This window comes from Opisthorchis viverrini, assembly GCF_000715545.1.
Source record: "Opisthorchis viverrini unplaced genomic scaffold opera_v5_27, whole genome shotgun sequence".
Classification (NCBI taxonomy): domain Eukaryota; kingdom Metazoa; phylum Platyhelminthes; class Trematoda; order Opisthorchiida; family Opisthorchiidae; genus Opisthorchis; species Opisthorchis viverrini.
The window spans coordinates 1,104,092-1,123,681 of NW_008751682.1; the positions used below are offsets into that span (position 1 = coordinate 1,104,092).

Sequence of the window (19,590 nt, forward strand, 5' to 3'; positions counted from 1 at the left end):
GCCATCAACAAAAGCTGCTAGCCAGTAATGGTGATGGTACACGAAGCCGTTCGGGCGTTTTAGCTTAATGAACATGAGTACAATGTTTCCTTGTCTTCACAAATCCGAATGCAACATTGACGGTGAAGCACAATTTTCTCCGCTGCAGCTACACTGATCAGTAAGTGTATGCCCGGGGACAAGCATGAAACGCAAATTCATGCACCAAGATTACTATTGAAAAGTACAGTGAAGTGAATCGCAGTTGAGATAAATTTGGCTACGTCAGGTCTCACGAAAACGTTTAAGACATCATTGAGACCAGTTCTCTCCAGTCCTAATAGCAAAGGTAAAATAATAAAGGTGGACGAGCTGACAAACCAATCAAAATTTTGATGAATAAACTATAACGATTCAGCAACATAAACTTCTCACCACCAATTCAGACAAGCCACAATGATAAGCTTTCTCATTTTATTACAGTTTAAGGTTTAATTTGACAATGAAATGGTCGTATCAAAGAGCCGCTTATTTCTTTGTCACACTTTATGATACCGTGTGACTATACGTCATGGCTTACAAACCTTTCTGTGCGACAAGACGATGGGCGGAAATTTGTTGCAGCTTTTAGGTTTTAGTACCAGGGCATGTACAGGATGCCATTTAACGTTCCATTCTATGGAAAGCTTTATTCCTTGGGCGATCGTACCGGGAATGTCTTTGCCATTTATTTTCACAGCTTGTTACCAATTTATGCGTTGGGCTACACTGGTGTGCAGCAGAATATGCAAAAATTCACATTATAGAGCCGATCCATACAACCTGCCTACACACCTGTTAACAACAACTAAACAGTAGTCAGAACTAGTGTAATTTTTGAGAAGTATTCAGACAACTTGAGCCAACAATAAGTGTTTTAGTGGTTGAGCATCCCATTCGGAGATGCCCGTCTCTCTGAGTGATCAAAATATCGTCTTTGAATTACTATTTTAGGGTGCAGGCCCATTGTGAAAATAATCTGCACTGGATAGAACAGTTCTTGACCCTTTATTATTATTTCGGAGGAATGCGTCCGAAGTTCGCTAATTTTTGCGTTTAGGCAGTCATACTGAACTGCAAGGCACACATTAATAGGCTAAAATGCAGCATGCTATTCGGCAAAAGGATGAAAATAAGCTCCAAGAATCGAAACCCGGCTTTGGGAATATGTCACAGATGCATGAAAATTTTAAATTCCGAAATACTCCTCTAGTTATTCTAACAAATACCATAGAATGGCTGCGGACTTGTCCTTGCTGGTCAAATCTCACCAATATTTGTGGTGTTGTTAAAAAATTGTGAGAGTTCCATTCACTCAGGATTCATGTTTATTGCACTCTGATTAGGAAAAATGACCCTATGAAAACCACGGTCTAGCTATAATTGAAAATCAGGTTTAACAGGAACTGCTGAGAAGTAGTTTTGTGACCATCTCAGCAAAGCCATATATGATGTCAAGACAAGCGAGTATTTTAAGGAAAACAGCTTTAAACCTGACGGAAATACCTATTCCAAATGAAAATCATCCCATTTTACTTTCGCACAATCCTCCAGAAGATTTCTGAAAAATGCCCAAACACCGGGTGTTCTGTATAAATTTATGTGGTCGCAGCAAAAGCGCATCATAATCGGTATGAGCTTAGTACCAATCAGCTAAGTATATGTTTCTCTGATCACCTGGATTAACACACTGGATATCGCTGGTTCCTTTTTCACCTGCTACAGTTCCCCGTATGAAGCTACCAATTGAGTCTTATCTCGAATGATACATTTACCCCGTCGGTCGTGGTTAAATCATCATAAGTGAAGTGATGAAAACCTGAACACTCAGCTCGGTTAGCTTTGTTGGTTTCATCTCAAGGCTGTTCCACTATAGGAAGAGCCTTGTTTAACCTAGTTGTTTCTGATCTCACTTCGATGAGCTACATCATGAACTGCGGTCAAATTCATCTGGGTGAGTTTCAGATGAAGTCACCGAAGAAGGCTACTGACAACCAAGGGTTCCTGATCGATGGCGTTCTCAAGGCGGAAATTGTCGGATTCAGATGATAGAAGTTGCGTGTGCAATGATACAAGCGTTTTCATGCAGTGAATGATAGACTTAACTGCTTGGATCTATCATGACGTCCGTAATATACAGCACCAAACTAGCCGCCAATTTTCAGAGGGAAACGCAAATGGCACATTAAATCAGAGCATAACAATTCCAAAAATCGAAAGGTAATCACCAGGTGGCTAAGTAATTTTACCGTGAGAATATGTTTCCCTTACATTAACTTTTAGCCACCCCTAAAAGTTTTATAAAAAAACAAAGTGCCTTTTACGGATAAGCTTCCTCTCTCTCATTCGAATCCGCTTAATAATTGAACGGAAAAGAATATTTCGGTAATCTGTTACTTGGTTGCTGGTTCAGTAGGCGATAACCAACTTTCCCTTGCGGGTGAGCTTTAACTCCATCTCGTGCAACATGATTATTTCGCCATTTACCACAGTGTCCCTGCGTTTTCCAATTTGTGCACCATTACTTTCAATGTAACGTATGAATCAAGTTATTACTCCAGCCGAAACCCGCGTTGTTACGCTTTTCTCGTGAACGTGCCAGAAACTTGGGAAACTTCGACATTGTATCTCTTTGAAATTTCCTACCGCACGGGATTGGATGTTCTCAAGTAGCATCCGAAATTTATATCGCCTGATATCCTAAATTAGTTGCATCAGAAATGGGTACTGAGTGTTATTTTCGTTAATTGAGCTAAGATACTGAAGAGGCTGATCCGCGGCGTAAAAAGGGCTACCTACTTTCCCTTCTCTGATTTTGTAAGAGATTTTTGACGGAGTTCCATAAATTTTGGCAGATTGCCTAATTTCAAGAATTATCGTGTCACGTATAACACCAGCTACAAGACTGAAGAACGTATCACTAATGGGTCCGCTTACAATAGAGCAACTCAAAAACTAGCGTGCTTTATCTTGCGAAAATCTTTCCAATTTTCCTCAAAGTACTTTTTCCTTCCCAAAAATTTTACACCAATTAAAAACAGCTATGGTTGAGCAGATTGTCGCAGATGATATTTTAGTAGAGCTGTCCGCCACGTACATTTGTGATTTTGCAAATCATTTGGAAGTTACTGTGGTCCACCCTTTCAGATCAGATTGCTCTACCGTGCGTGGAAAATATATTCGCATGCCTAGATGTGCGGTTTTATCAGTCATACCTGTGCCAATTTAGCATGGACCCAAAGTGATCATTTTTTTACGATTTTCGGCTAACATTTAAAGCCGCTATTTCAAGGACAGGTCATGTTCAAGAGAGTCGTTTAAATGGATGCAACCCCAATTTTATTATCAATAGGTGTGTTTCGGGATGTAATACATCATAGTTACCTTACTGCGTGCAATACTTGGATGCTAATGACGGGGGCTGCATATTTTGAAAGCATATACGAACTCCCGATGGTAAAAAGACCCCGAAGCTCCATCCGGGTCTCTACGTTATGGAGATAAATGTTTTATAATGAAAGCCAAATCGACTGACACAACTAACAAACAAATAACAAAACATAGCTTGTCTTCCCCACCAGGGAACATATGTAGAAATAAAGTTTTGAAAATGTCAGTGGTTGGTCTACGTGAATCTTTCGCGGAATAACCAAGAACTGATCTTACGAATGTAAAAGGCTGAAAGTGCGAAGACTTGTCAATACGGTATAATTTTCTCATCCATTTCGTGCTTGGTATACCTAGGCTAAATAGATCCCTGACATCTTATGAGCAGCACACGAGGTTTTGACAGAACCATTTATGTGTGATTCTGTTCCCCCCCCCCACTAAATGTGGAAGACCCCATAGTATGTTTTTCTACGTCTAAACCAACTAACCCAAATGAAAATCTTAGTGTTTGCGTCATTGGAAACAAGAAGTAATAGCCAACAAGCGTGCCAAAATGGTTTGTCTTTGTAGGATGATCCTGCCTTGACTGCTGAAATTGTTCGCATCACAAAATTAGTCTACTAAAACACGACTTGTTTAGTGAAACTGAATCCTTAGTAGATGTTTGTTTGCTCAGTAAAATCAGTCTACGCTGAAAGGATGAGAGTACCGTAGGGCTGTTTCATTCTTATTGAGAATCATCAACTATCATCTGACAGTTTTGAACCCACAACCTCGAGGCTGGAGGATTACTAATTAACCTTTCTGCAACGAGGAGTTGAGTGGTGTTAAATCCTGCCTAAATTAATCATATTGCTGGTTTTGACCTAATGCTTAAACGCTTAGATGATAACCGAAAGGCCGCTGTTTTCAGACTCTAAGAGTTTCAAGAGAAGCGCACTGCAGACGATCGCCCGTAAGGACAAACAGCCGTACCTCTATGCGTTTTAACGGGACAAATCTCCTCAAAGTCCCTTTAAACTACTAAGAAGTAGAATCTATTAGGGGAGTCTAATACGTTTTTTAACAACGGGTAATATGTGTGAGGCTCTTCTGATACCAATTTCCATAAATAATCCAGAATGATAATTGATTATCACTTGGCGTCTGGACGTCACTTCTGTACTCAATTAAGTGTAAACAGTGCAACGAGCTGAAATTTTACTAAAAAAGTTCATTTAGCAAACGTGAATTTGGTGCGAAGTTTGTCCTGGGCAAGTTGCACACTTATTTAAGGACAGTTTACCAGGGTTGCATTCGTCTAGGCATTGAATGGCCCTGTACTTTGAAAAACGCCATCATAAAAACCTGCACAGCAAACCTAAGACAAGTTTTTTCTACTTCTATTATCTTCGGATTACGGTAAGGCTAAAACGAAATCTTTGCAGGTCAAAAAACCATATGGATCACTTGTAACTCGAGTATTTTATATTATTGGAGATAACAAGCTGGTATCCTCAATAAGCTGCTCCGTATTCGAAGCGCGTTATCACCACTCATGGATACACGAGTGTTTAATCTTAAGTTGATTGACACATGCCACAATGTCTATAAAAGAAGAAGTAGATCGCCCAGTTCACTGTTCGAGCATGTACGCAGTGTATATTATACCGACATCCCGTCAGCGATCGAGATGCCTCTTAATATTCCACTTTGTCTGGTGTGGTTGACATTATTATCTCCACGTTGATTGGCTCATCCATCTGTTAGCCCTGCACACATGATTGGTTGTCCCGATTTCCCAGGAAAGCCCTCACAGCCCTGCTCCTTGACCATTTTCTGCCACAGAGTGCGATAAGCAGTACTCTCGTTCATGCTACTCGACCGTCGTGGAATTATCATATTAGAAAATACGGACCGGCAGGGTGATGATCATATTTGTATGAGCATCTGAACACAGGAGTTTAGAATGTGGCATTATGTGTTTGGTTAAATTAATGCCGGGACTATTCGCGTCTGTTTTTTTCTTTCTCTCTGGAGTTCCCCTTATTCTGTGTGTCACCTGTGCTACCACGTTGAATTGTTCTACTCCAGATTTTAACGTGACACGTGCAAAATTACCGCATTCCGAAACCACTGAAAGGATTACCAACTCGTCTACGAGTGAAGAACATATAGAGCTATCATCCACAGAAAGACGGAGGCTTTGGGCACAGAATAAACGTTTTTTCCGTTCAGTTAAACCACAGGAAATCTATGATTCAATTGCACATCCACTCTTATCTGACCCCCTTTTTGACCCGTCTATTCTTACAATAGATGCAGCCCGTGTGATTCAGTCTTCTGCCTGCACACCACAAGAACGTCAAGATCGAATTCAGTGTTTCGATGTGCTACCTCAGGATCAGTATTCCGTCCCACTGGGTAATACAGTTAACATGCAATGCGTGGTTTTGAATCAGCACGGGAAAGTGCAGTGGCGTGCTAAAAAGATTCTTCTTGGTGAGTTTGGTGTATTTTCCCTATCCTTATTTCACTGTTGCTCGGGGGAGCGTCTTTAACATGTAAAGCATGGTTCGAAAATAGGGTTGGTGTGAAGTTTCCTCGCGTGAGAATTCTTCCACTTAAAGTCAAATTTTGCTATTCCAAGAAGTAAGCGTAACACGAATACGCTACTACCCGGAAAATCTACGGAGATATCTTCGTCACTATATACATGTACCCCATCAGTATTCGTATGATATAGTGGTGGTATGACAATGGTATGGTATTTATTGGGGGTATGGATGAAATCTTTGATCAAAGTGTTTGTCCCGTGCTTCCACTGTATGTAGCAAAATATTGAAGCAGGCATTGCGGCAATAGTAATTTTACAACATTCGAATCTACTGGAAAAGTCACATTAAGCTAAAATACCATGAGCTGAAGACACCCAACTACCCAAATGCCTCCTATCCCATCTGGATTAACAGAGCTAACAGCAATATAATACTACTACTAATAATAATAATAATAGTATCCTGACAAACTTTATTTGTGGTGGAATCTACGCAGATTTTTTTTACAAAATACAGTTCATATGGTTGCAAGTCACAGCTACTTGAAAGGTGATGGATTCATCGCAAAACCCCATGATAACAGCTAATGGTACTTGCGTCCTTCGTATGGACCTTTAGTTTACCTTCAAAAGAAACAGATCACTGATAAGTGTTTGACACAGTACACCCCCCAGATTACGCCGTTTCTTGTTGAAAAAGTATGTCATTATGCGCGAAAAGCAGCGCACTCAAGATCTAAAAGACACCACAAAACCTGCCATTTTATCATTACACGCATCCATCCGTAGGACACTACATCCTCGATCACTGTTGCGGCTTACAAGATACCACATTTATGCTCTCTTTATCGATGATTTCAACTATTATTCCCTTCATCTGTTGTTCACATCAACGAATTGTTTTCAGATCAGTTTTGATTCATTTGACTGCGTCACTCCAGGGCCATCTGGAGGAACTGGAGGAACTATCACCTAGTTAGTAGTTCTCGAGAGGAAATGGAATTCAGATTTCAAAAACCATTGATTGAGATTTTGTGGATGGTGTTCTGTCTTTGCGGGCTTGATGTGTTGAGAACACAATTTCGTTCTTGGCTTTGCATGCACATGGCGGAACAGCTGGTTAATAATCCATAAACATTACATATTCATAGGGGAGGAGGTCAGTCTCCCGAGAGAATGACCTACAATTGCTTTAAGTGTTAAGGTATAAGCCTATAAGCTCTTGGAAGCTTATAGCTTATGCAATACGGAATAAGTAATGGTTTCTTCGGGGAGAAGTCGGTTGCGAAACCAAATGTACTAAATTGAAGGTGATGACACAGAGCCAGGAATGTTTTTGTCAGCTATCACCCAGAGTGAACGTATACACTTTTATTTCCCAATCCACGGGAATAAACCTAGCAAACATCTTTGCATGGGATCTCTTGGCCATGAGATGCCTAATGCCTATGCAGGCATCCCCACTGTCTGCATTCCACGATACTTACGACAAGAAACTCAGAGATCACGCTGATCACAGGATTTGTTAGAGCGAATTTCCGTAGTGCCTTTTGGAGACAGTATGCTGTTGCCCAGTAGCTACGGATATATGCCAGACCGCCGTACATCGAGTGGCATAATTTGTTTGGCACAGTTAGTTTCTATGTGGACCATACACTGCCTACATTCTAATGACTGCACGAATGATTGCGCTACAATCGCACATACTGGGATAGCGAATTAAGCTGAAGTTATGGCTGGTTGGTTTGCCGTTAGAAGTTGGAGGTTATTTGGTTCGACAATCGGATCACGTGTACTTTATGATTAGCCCATGCTTTTAGTCTGGTGTTTTGCCTATAATGGTACTGAATAGCTGAGCTTTTAACTAGGCAATTTGTTCTTCACGTAACTCCATCACACCTACCTCATTAGAGTGAACTCAATGGTGTCACTGACTGAAACGCTAATTTTTTTCTGGGATTTCTAATGGAATACCAGTGAGAAAATAACCAGAGTGTTATAAAACCTAATTGAATATAGGCGTTAACTTCACCCTAATTCAGTTTATGATTCTGGTCACTACTTATGAACGTTCTGTGAGTCCCTATTTTGATTTGCTAGTAAATTATCAGAAAAATAAATCATAGACCTCTATTACAATCTTTGATTATTCTTCATATTCATCCACCAGTATCCCATTCGAACAAAAACGTAACTAGGGTGGCCGGCCGAATAAAAACTGCACGAAGATCCTCCTTAAAAGAACACAAGATAACATTTCGAACCAATTTTTGCTCCCAAACAGAGGTTACTTCTTCAGTGGACATTAGTATAAACTCGCAACTTGTAAAAGCTCCCTCTTAACAAATAAAAGGTGAACACAGTACGATTAACAGGACTTGAGTGAAGGTGTTTGCGCACCAGAAACCACTGCCAAAAAACCGGTTGGATATACCGTGAAAAACTGAACCTTACTCAACGAGATAAGTTTTTCTTGTAGGTAGAAACGCACAGGGTGAAAATCAGAAACCTTTAAATGTGCTGGCAAACATTCGACTCAAATCCCTGTAAATGTACGATAACTCACCTTCCAGAGTGGCGTGTAATTGGGCGCTCGCTATCCATTTGGCTGTCAACAACTCTGCGGACAACTTTCACAACATCCTATTGTTATGGTTATCGTATTTTCAACTACTGTCACCGGTTCTCTTCTTTGACACGATGCCTCGCTTTGTTGGAATGGATACGGGACGAACAGTTAGGCTCACCTTAAGTGCTGCATCGCACAGGGGGGTGTGAGTATTCTGTGCAAGTTGACGGCATTTTTACCAGTTTTTCCTTGTGTGTGTTTTTCTGTCATCCACTTGCGTGCTTGCTCATGATCTGGCGCTTGCCTTCTGCGAAGAATGCCATGACCACCTTACCCAAAGAACTAACGTTTTGCGTTAGCGTGCAGAAAAAGACAACATATTCTCCGGACGCACAACCATTGTCGCCATTGATAATATCTTTGCTATGAAATACACAGTCAGTCAGTAAAGCTTTTCGTGCAAGTTCCGCAGCCCGAAATCAGAGTTTGTATTTTGGAGCTGGAATGAATCCTGAAAACAGTGGTTTTATGCATGAAAAAAAGTTTGCCCCAATGACCGAATGAAATCATATCTAATCTGGTTTTTGGAAGAGTTGTTCAGTATCGTTCGTTTGAACCGGCCGTATACTGGCTCTAAACGTTCTACATGCAAAAATCCACTGAGCAAATTTAAATGTAAATGTTTACTGCTGATTTAGGTTTCAATAATGCTCCGAAAAAACGTTAAATTACACATCACAGAAAATATTAACGTTCTCGTAGCAAGTTTGTGTGCATGTTTTTCGTTTCGCATTGAGTCAACAAGGTATCAGGTTTGAAACATTGTCATACACTTATCAAGCAAATATGGCTAGAGTTTTTCAAGGCACCAGCGATAAAAAATCCGACTACGTTTAAAATTCTTCACATCCAACCACAAAGTAAATATTATCATGTTAATAATCTATTCTCGGAATCATCTTCTTCAGGCCAATGACCCTCCGCAACGTGATACATTTACACTGAAAAGCAGGCTCTCAGAAACGACAACTTATTGGAATAGATCACTTGTAATTGTTTCTATCATGTTGACTTTCCAGAGGGTGAAAGATAAAACTACCTAGTTGTGAATGAAACGTCGAGTCTTGAGTAAAGTGTCCAGATGTTTCGTGTTAATAATTTTACTCAGTTATCGACAAGGGACCTTCAGTTCAAGCAGAATATAAATCAAGACTTTAAAGATTGATATGAAGTTTGTATTACTAAGACCATGTTGTTGTCAACCGAAGAAGTTTTTTCACTGGAGGGTTCATTCCACCGAAAACGTGGTTTACGGCAGTATGCAAAATATTTCAGAAGCTGTATACAAACAAACTACTTGCTACTAACCGAGTCGCAATAGAAAGTCTGCTAAGAATGATAACGTTTCTTCTGGCTACATGAATTAGTGTTGTGCGGCCAAATTTGTGTGTTTTCCAAAATCGCCGGTATGGTTGCCCTACTATTTTAGGCAAGATGAAATGCCTGCTATGATGCAATCCCAACTTTTAGTTCGTCTTTCTTTTGTTGAGGTTCAAACCTGGAATTCAGTTTAAAAGACGGGGTCTGCATGGACGCTGATATTCACCTAGTGACCAGTGGTAGTAGGCGTAGGGCATGTGATATACCATGTTTATAGTCACTTATTGTAAACGTAATATGCCAGTGATTGTTTAAATGACAGTATATTTTGTCGACGATTTACGACACACTAGTTAAAATGGAGCTGACTGTACCAGCCTAATGCGAGGTGTTTATTTTCTTCAGGCTACCACATTAGGCAGTGACATCCCTACATGCAGAACCACACAAACTGGCACACCAAAAGCTTTCCTCTACCCCCAAATCTCTGTTTACTCTCCGTTTGCCATAGTCCTTCAGGTGCTTTCAGTTGTATATATTGTGGATTCGAAAGGTGAGAGACACTCTTTAGCTCCCACCACTAGTGAGCCGGTAGAAATCTAATAAACAAGAAGCGGGCCCTTCCAATTGAAATACGCTGCTACCCACAGATTTAACTGTCTGACTGTCTGTGTCAGTTTCACAACTGCGGTTCGTTTCCATCGAATTCCGCTCTAAATATTTGTTGTCAAACAAAACATTGTTAGTAGAACAGAAGTTATGGTAATTTAATCTCGAAAAATCAACTAGAGAATAATTTTGTCTTAATCGAAAAGTAAGAGCATCATCGTGAACCCACCGAAGATGTGTGCTATCGACGCGTTTGTTAAGCACCCTCGCAATTAGAATTACACTACTGCGCCAGATGAACGCCGAAGATGAGTTTCCTTAACGCGCAGGTTCTCGAGAGACAACTGCAGTCCCATGTTGCTTGTTATTTAGATTCCTCCGCCTGGTTCATCCCAAGTGATAACCCAAAACGTCCTGGTTTCTGTCGATTATACATTCTGAGGAACGTCGCTCATATAACGACGTCTGCTGCCGCTAAGGACTGTAATGACGTACCGTTTGGCAACGCCTTGTGCATTTTTCAAACAAAAACCCTCATATTTAGATAGTAAGCCACGAACTCCAAACGGCCTCTCTCTGTGAGTCAAAGCTGCCCTCTGGAAGACACGTACTATCGACACCACACACAAGCATTACATTCGCAAACCTGAATTCAAAACAAAAAGACTCCCGAAGGGCTAGGCGGAAGTAAGAGGCAAAAATGATGGTGTCTGCAAAGACAATTTTGTTACTCGCTGAAGAAACCGGTAATGAGGTGATTCAAAAATCCCATCTCCCACAATCCGGGGATAAATTAATTCAGTTAGAACCCTTTTTGTGTTTATCACCAGTCACTACAAAGATATTAGTATTTTTTTATCCATGTTAACTCTTCGTGTATACTTGGTATGATTTGTGTGAGTGGCCGAGTAGGTCTGTCATACTGTATACAACAGAATTAATTATTTCTCTTGTATAATATTTTCTACACACTTTAATCAGGACCGACACCCCAGAATTGTTTCAATGCTATATTTCTAAACCTTCCGGGTGTAGTGTTTTCTAATTCCCTCAAGGGGACTAAATGACATTAATTACACCCAATTTGGCAGAGTGCCGCAAATCAGGAGAGAATTCTTTGAAGTTAATGGAGCGACTGGGGTTTTGACGAACTAATTTTTCTTACCATCTGTAAGAATCCATCCGAAACACCGGCAAGCATTGTTTTAACGCATAAAGGTTTAACACTTTACTACGATTATCGTTTCAGTGGCTCACATGAGATCAAATAATGGCACGATTTTGCCTGTGGTGTTTGTTGAGGCCGCAGATGCGCGATCCTTTGAGTATACGTTTCGAGCTTTTACATTTGGACCAGGTGAGAGCCGATCATTGTGCCGAGCTAGCGAATTTGATTTTTACTCCGTTGACCGATTCCGGTAATTAACAAACTGTTGATGTCTAATTTGGTGGTTCTGTCTGATAAGTTTTTGATCCCCATAGAAGAACCCACTTTAAAGCTTTGGTTTAATTCCACCTCATTAGGTCCATGATGATCAATAATTGTGTGATCACCACTAGTCACCTTTTAGTCAAGTTATTCAACAACCTGTAACAACAAACATCCTTACTCAAACTCTATAATACTATGGCAGGGGAAATATACATTAGCCATTAAACTCCATAAATTACGGAGAAGGAATCTTACAGTAGGGGGCAAACACAAAAGGAATACGCGTTGCCACTACGGAACCCCCAATTCTTCAGAGAGCTATCTTCAACTCCTCGAAAAACAAATCTCCACAATAAAGGTGTGTGATCATCAAACCTCACCAATCTGAAGCTATCCACTTACTTACCAAAGATGGATAGGTCAATCGTCAAAAAACTGTCAAAATAACGTTTAGGCATCTGTTCAACTGCGAACTTTGTTATGTCTTGGGACGTTCACAATATGCATCACACAAATACGACACAACGATTATCTTGTGAGTGGTTGCTTTCGCTTTGGGCTACTAATAGTAGTCCCTCAACCAATAATTCATCTTTAGCATGGGTTTAGGTAAGTATAAGTTTGTTTAGTAGGTGACGGTTCACCTTACAGGTATGTGACTGTAATTCATTGACGTCTTGCAACAATAGAGTGAAACACTTGACCTTTTTTTTCATTTTTAAAGTAAAGATTGAACCGAACAGCGATTGTTGACCTTTCATAAAGAGCATACCACAAACTCCCTAGGCTTTAGGAATATGCAACTAAGATTCAGGAAGTTACTTTTTTCGTTCTTAACAATTGGAAATAACACCAGATGCAGGCTCTTTGTTTTTAAATTCACACCAGAGCCTAAGTGAAAAATAAGGGTGCTGGGGAGGACATTTCAGGTCGCAGGAAGTAATTGACAGGATACAAAGTGATGGGAGACAGACCGGTCGTTTCAACCAAGTTTCCAAGCGTGTTCGCGGTATTCACTCAGGACAGGAGAGTCAGTCGTTCACTTTAGCATTGTGGTTAGTTAACCAGTTCAGCATGCGCTGTCAGAACCCGCCGCCACCCGTTCATTCTGCTGCATTAATTTTGTCTGGCTTGACCGCCCAGACTTATTAATTGCAAGTAATTTTCTGCCACTGGCATTCTCACACAACTCTCCCAAATACACGGTTTGGATTCTAGCGAACATCCCTCTGGGTTCAGAATGGTGAGGTAAAGACCTTCACCACTGATTTTCTATTATTTAGAAGACTGCTTATTTGGAGACCTTAAAAAGTGCTTATTTTATACCGTAACTAAATAGCTAAGGGATTCACTAACCCACCAACCATCCGGTATTGTGCTCATTTACTGTTAAATATACTTGATTGCCACCTGCTGCTGGGTAATTATGGGTGGGACAGAAACGTGGATTAGGAACTGTCCAACAGTAGGCTTCCTAAGGTGCTGTTGGTATGTAGTCAATTTTAATTACCACTTAGTAAACTTCACACCTGTTCTACAATTTCTGGAAGCTTTCAAGGAATTGGTCTCAAGTGCGTGCGAAGTTTTCCACGCGGAACTCTAAATCTCTCGTTATTAGACAATTATCAGTTTTCCACCAACGTGATGATGATATTTTCTTCCGTGTACTCATTTACAAGAAGTCTACAGTCGGGTATTTCCACCTTCCGGAGCATGATTCTTTTCGGATTGTTGACACGTCTTCTCTCCAGAAAGAATGGGACAATGGTGGACTTAACACTGATATTTGGGTGAAATATTTTATCTCCACAATTCTTACCTCCTTGGCTGACAGTGAGTGGCGCGTATGTCGCCTCTCATGAGACCTTTTATGTAAACGTTTATTGATGGGAGGTAGGGTCGGATGAGTTCCCAACTTCGTCGTAACTTAAATTCGTTTTTAACTTGTAAAAAAACGGAAGCTGAACGACACACTACAAGATTTCCCTACAGAAAGTCAAGCTTGTTATTCTTGTGATAATGTGTGATACAAAGATGGAATCAGACTGTGAACGCGTGGCCATGCTTACTAATCATATTCACGCGCAAACATTATCTGCGTACAACTGTGCTTCGTCTGGTGGAGTAAAAATCATCATTATGAGGTATTTCATGGGCCTCAACGTATAAACAACGTTCCTGCCAGTATAAACGGTGAGGTGGAAGCACTGATCAAGGTGAAAAAGCAGCCAATTTACACAAAAAATGAATGGTACCTTAATTTGTGCATCCGACTACTTGGTTGTCAATGTCGAAATGTTTCGACAGCTTGATAAGGAATGCTTTTCACGCACACAAATTATGACCAAGTTTAGAAATAGAGGATGATTGCGCACCTTGTCTAACGAACGTTGTGTTATACCACGATGCGTGTAGAATGCTGAGTCCAGTCGTCAACGGAATACGGAAATAAATTTAGATTTGAGACAGCCAGAGATGGACTGTTCCAGGGGCTGACCAGGTGTGAACTCTTACCAGTCTCCCTCTCCAGAAGGTTTCTTTACTGCCGTATTTTTCGCACCATCAATCTATTTTCTCAATCTGTCACCGATCTACTTTCAACACATTACCAACTACTTTCTCTATTTTAAAAATACGTTCCATCGAGGTCATAACATTTTTAGTAGGAACAAATTCACCACCATCTGGATTGGAAGTAATAATGGGTTGTTGTCACAATATGAAACTAATGGGGTATGTTAGATAAGAATGGATCATAAGGTTAACGGAAACTCGGGGACTGCGCCTATCTGATGAGCCCCAAGAAGGGCGAAACCGGTCGTGGGCTGTCGAAGAGTATTCAGCAACCTTGTGAGTAGTTTCCTTTATGAAAAGAATGGATCTTGTTTACTTAGCACCATGCTGGACTCATAAACTTCATGAGGAGAACGTCTTGCAGAATGACGCCATCAGGTGTGCAACCCAACCACATCCTACAAAATTTGATTATTCTGACTAGATCACATGGGTCTCCCTCCATTCGTGCAGCCAGATTGTGTGATATAGCCGCAGTTTAAATAAGTGGTGTTCTGAAATATTATCACTCAAATTTGAGCTTTCAGCTAGACTTCAGGTAGACTGTGCGTCCGAAAATTACTGTAGGCCTTTGAGGTTTTCATTGCTGGTAAGAAGTTATTCCCTGGTGGATTCCATTATCTGGACAATTTTTCTGCTTGAAATTGCTTTAAATTGGATTTAAAATGGAGGCTCCAATGAATTTTAGCCAGCGTAAAAGGAATTCCCAGGTTCAACAGTTTTTTTCGGAAAAACCGGTATGATTCTGTCTTTTAGCCAAGCAGACTTGAGGTAATCGCGAACTAAGCACCATCTTACCAAATTTTTGGAATTCAAGCGGTGTGCCGAGTCCCTGTATACCATAAGACATTTAGAAACCGGAAAAGCATATGTTCAACAATCTAATCATCATCGTCAGAGCCGATACACTGGTGCCAGAAGACTTAAGCTTGTAACAAACAATAAAAGAAAGTTCCAGAAGTTTAATCAAATTTGTTGATAGATGCTCGTCTGTGTCAATCTAAGTAGTTTCACCACCATGCGTTCCCCATCAGGCATGTGTTATTTGAATGATCACTCATTTCCGGAAGCGGTCACTCGAGTTGTCTTTCACCATTTGTTCGTTCACATGAATCGGAGAGCATAAGAGCTGTTTTCAACACATACACTATATCTTTTCGCATCTATATCTGTTCTGTATATTTTGTGATCTTACCTTGACTTTGGAATACAGGAGAGACGACCTTGTTAATAGCTGAGTTTTATAAGCTGTTGACCGCGGTTTTGTTGACCATTAGATACTCAAAAGTGCTTTCACCTATGCAAACTTAGCGTGACCAAGACAATGGGTTACGTACACTTAGAGCGGAAAGAGGATTCTGCACAGGTGTTGTGAATGCTTGTAATAGGCGTGAGAAAGGTGACAGCGAGTGTCTCGCAATAAACAACCTGTGGTTAAATACTGAAGCCGGACACTTCGTCTGAGCGACGAAACCGCATGCACACCTTACAGTATGTGATGCTTTATCGTCAGTGATGTGAATATAAATAATCTTCTTGATGGGACTGGAAGTGCGTAAAACTGCTTAAGAGTAGTGCGCGAACTGTACGTGCCTAAAATGTGCGAAAAGAACGGTCAGTTAGGACCTTGTTCAACGGGACACTCTGGATCGCTGGTGGTCCTATGAATCGTCACAGCATCTTGCGGCAAAACACCTGTAAATATTCATTCGCTTTAGTTCCCAATTGGAAAGCTTATCAAGGTTAGTACGATCGAAATGATGTAACTAATATTGGTGGTTGACCAGGCGGGATTTAATCTAGGTTAGTTTGCAAACATTTTTCTCCAATCAGATAACATCATCAGTACGTTGTTGCGTGAACAGTTTCCCCCCAACTGAGTTTATATAGTTTGCAAGGTCAAGCTGATGTCTACTGCAGTGAACCATTTACAGGAAAATAACTTCCTCGGGATCCAGTTGGCTGTTTTGATTTGTGTTGCGCCATGAGCTGTATTCCCAGAATTCATTAGGCTCGTCGGGTATTTTCTGTCCCGTGACTTTATGTTCCTTGTATGACTGATTGGGTCAAATCCAAATAATCTGAAAACATTTCTATTTATTGGGCATGCATATGGGTTAAAACCAAAAGGTATTTTGATAAATCTTTGGCAGATTCCCCATCGACTCCTGCTAATTTGGCAGCGCAGGCCTATCGCTCGATAATGAAAAAACGCATGAAGTTGGAAGAGCGGACTGGTATTGAGTTCTTCCCAAATNAGAGCGGACTGTATTGAGTTCTTCCCAAATACAAACAAACAACCATCACTTGCACACAGAAACCAAGGTATATCCATGTGCATAAGTGTACGTCAGCAAAACTTTGACGCTATACAGATAACGTGTTCGGGTTGTTGACGCCAAATTGTTTAAAACAAGTGAATTAACTGCATTCAGATCACCAAAGTCGTTGAAAGAACAAACGCTGTCGGATTTGGACACAGTCTCATGCAAAACCGACTGCGCTGTTTAGAACACGAAACGAATGACTACAACTTGAATCCCAAAACGCAAGTGTGTATGACGCGTTAAAAAACGCAGTCGGGAACGAAGGCTGTCCACAATTTCTTCATCTGGACGTCCTTTGGGTAACTTTAGGAACTGGTAGGGTTCAGCTTAGTTCATGAGATCTGGCACCTGACAGAATGACATGTAGAGCCATCAGAACTGAAGGTGTGAGATGATTGGAGACGCAGAGCACTGAAATTCTGGAAACCAAATGTAACCTTCGGAAGGAACTGAATCTTTTCTGTTTGCTCCCGAAATACTTATTCAACCTAAGAAGGAAGGAAATAGTCGATAACGCCACTACCTAGATGATAAAATGGCATTTGATACTGATGTTTACTGTTATGCCACCATGTTTGTGTTGAATAATGGCTTGCGTCAAGTCTCTGGACGATCGTCCGCTGCTGCTTTTTCTCCTATTTTGATCTTGTGTGGGGCACCACATTTGCCTTAGTGAAATCGGTGTGTTGTTTCTTCGGTGCGCAGATGTTCAGTGGTTTGACAACTGTTTTCCGGTGAACGCAATTTGGAATCTGGTCAGAGATAATATTTCTTGTTAAGTTTGTACCCTCTACCTATAAAAAGTAGTGTGAAATCAGGCTGATACACTTGGTCCGCATAGTCCGTTTCACTATGATTGATTGGCTGCATAGCTTGATAATCTTTAGCAACCAGTGCAGGAAACAATAGGTTGAAACCATATCTTAAGTACCTTGTTGTACAATAACCAAAAGGGAAACAGAATGTACTGTTTCGCAAAGGAAAATATTTAGCCTGGTAATCATCCTGTCCTCCGTGAAAGGAGTCCAGAAGAGATGTGGCTCTTTGCACACATTTGCACCGGGATGTTCCAGTTAGTTCTCGAATGAAACATCACTGCTTGTGTCTTATGATCGGTATCCTTCGAGAGTGCTTGACCTGATGTTTTATTTACTTCCTAGAATAAACGGTGATATTCCATGTACTCATTTTGGATACCAGCGACCGCAAATATACATCATGACACCCAGTAAGATAATCAATTTGTGGCGTGGCCAGTCTTTCGGATGCACTTTAGTAATCGTTGGTTGTTTGCCACAGGATGTACCAAAGCGTCGGCTTAATTTCACGGCCACATTATTTCGAACCAATTCGCCGGGAAATCTTGTGAGAAAAAGCAGCGTTATAATCACAGTGGCGATTTCATTTATACAACCTAAGTATGTGCATCATCCACCCAGATGTGACATAGGGGAAACAGTGTATTCTTTATTCACATTAGGATTAGAAAGTTACAATTACGCCATTCAGTTTTAGTGCATTATTTTGTCGGGTTATCACCTGGATGAAGATTCTCTTACAAATAGGCTGAAATTGGCTAGCGTACGCAGCACAGCCCTGAAGTTACTATTTTCTTCCAACCAATCCTGAGCGTTTTCTTAGCTCAGAGGGACTGTGAGGAATATAGCACTGCCTACAAGATTATACAAAAAAATCAAATAATTTATTTGACCAAAAGTTGTCCAGTGATGTGCAACAAATTCAGTGGTATCACCTGCTTGTCTAACAACTTTATCTTGATAAAAGAAATAATGTTCTTTGATTTGTGTTGTCTCCACTTTCCTCAAAAGTTGTTACACCAGAGTTTTAGCAACCGTGACAATCAGATTACGCTGCTTTGTTAGGGGAATGGCAAAAGTTTAGAAACAAATCAGTTTCACTTCATCTAAAACTATGGAATAATCTGCGGATAAGTAGCAGGCTGTTTAGATGTTGGTAGCCCGCTGGACCAAGGAAATTTAGTGAAGTGTGAAAATGCCTGTTTGGTTTTACTCTTGGCCAAATAATAGCTGTTGTGGTTGAAATGCCTATTAAGCAAAAACCGTTACAGCTGTGTAGTACCCAGCCTTTGTGGGATGAATTCTTTATTTGTCTAGTATCTTCTAAATAGAATATGTGATAAATGATAATCACACCATTAGTAAGCTTTGTCTCATGAAAAACTGCCAAATATATAGCTGAAAAGATCAATTGGAAAAGCTTTTTGTTAAAGTAGAAAAGTGGATAGATGTGATATTGAACCATCAAATTCTTGTATAGCCGATTTACGGAGTGAACTGCCCCATGTCCCACTTACCCTACTGTGTTCGCCTACGATTTGTTGCGCATCTATTTAAAGGAGTACGAAACGTTACTATAAATCGATCCATTGCACACGTCTATCAAAGGGCTCCAATGTCTTTCAAATATTCTGAAGGATCTGATATGAAGTGCTCTGTAGGGATGTCTAATGACAACATGGAATTAAAAACACAACTGCTTTATAGAGGTATCACAATAAGACGGATAAACCTGTGCGGATTGCTGTGTGATAGAAACGAGCAGCTTAACTCAACGACATTCTTGTGAGTAGCTGGGACACAAGATCTATTAAAAGCAATGAATGGGGTCATCCGGGTTGAAATCGAGAAGCAACTTGCCAGGTAGGGACAACGATACACGAGAATGCATACGGATGGCAATAAGCTGCTTCGGAACTGTACTCATGATCTAAAAG

The 19,590-nt window shown here is 40.6% G+C and overlaps 1 protein-coding gene across 1 annotated transcript in view; it reads left to right on the forward strand.

Annotated features, from left to right (window-relative positions):
* Positions 1-5,331: 5,331 nt before the first annotated feature.
* The window catches only part of T265_02206 (hypothetical protein), a gene marked incomplete at both ends in the record, with an annotated part of 89,809 nt that continues 75,550 nt past the window's right edge, over positions 5,332-19,590 (forward strand). Inside the window, one exon of the mRNA XM_009166394.1 lies at positions 5,332-5,889. Within this exon, the coding sequence (XP_009164658.1) occupies positions 5,367-5,889 (523 nt within the window). The remainder of the gene's footprint in view (positions 5,890-19,590) is intronic.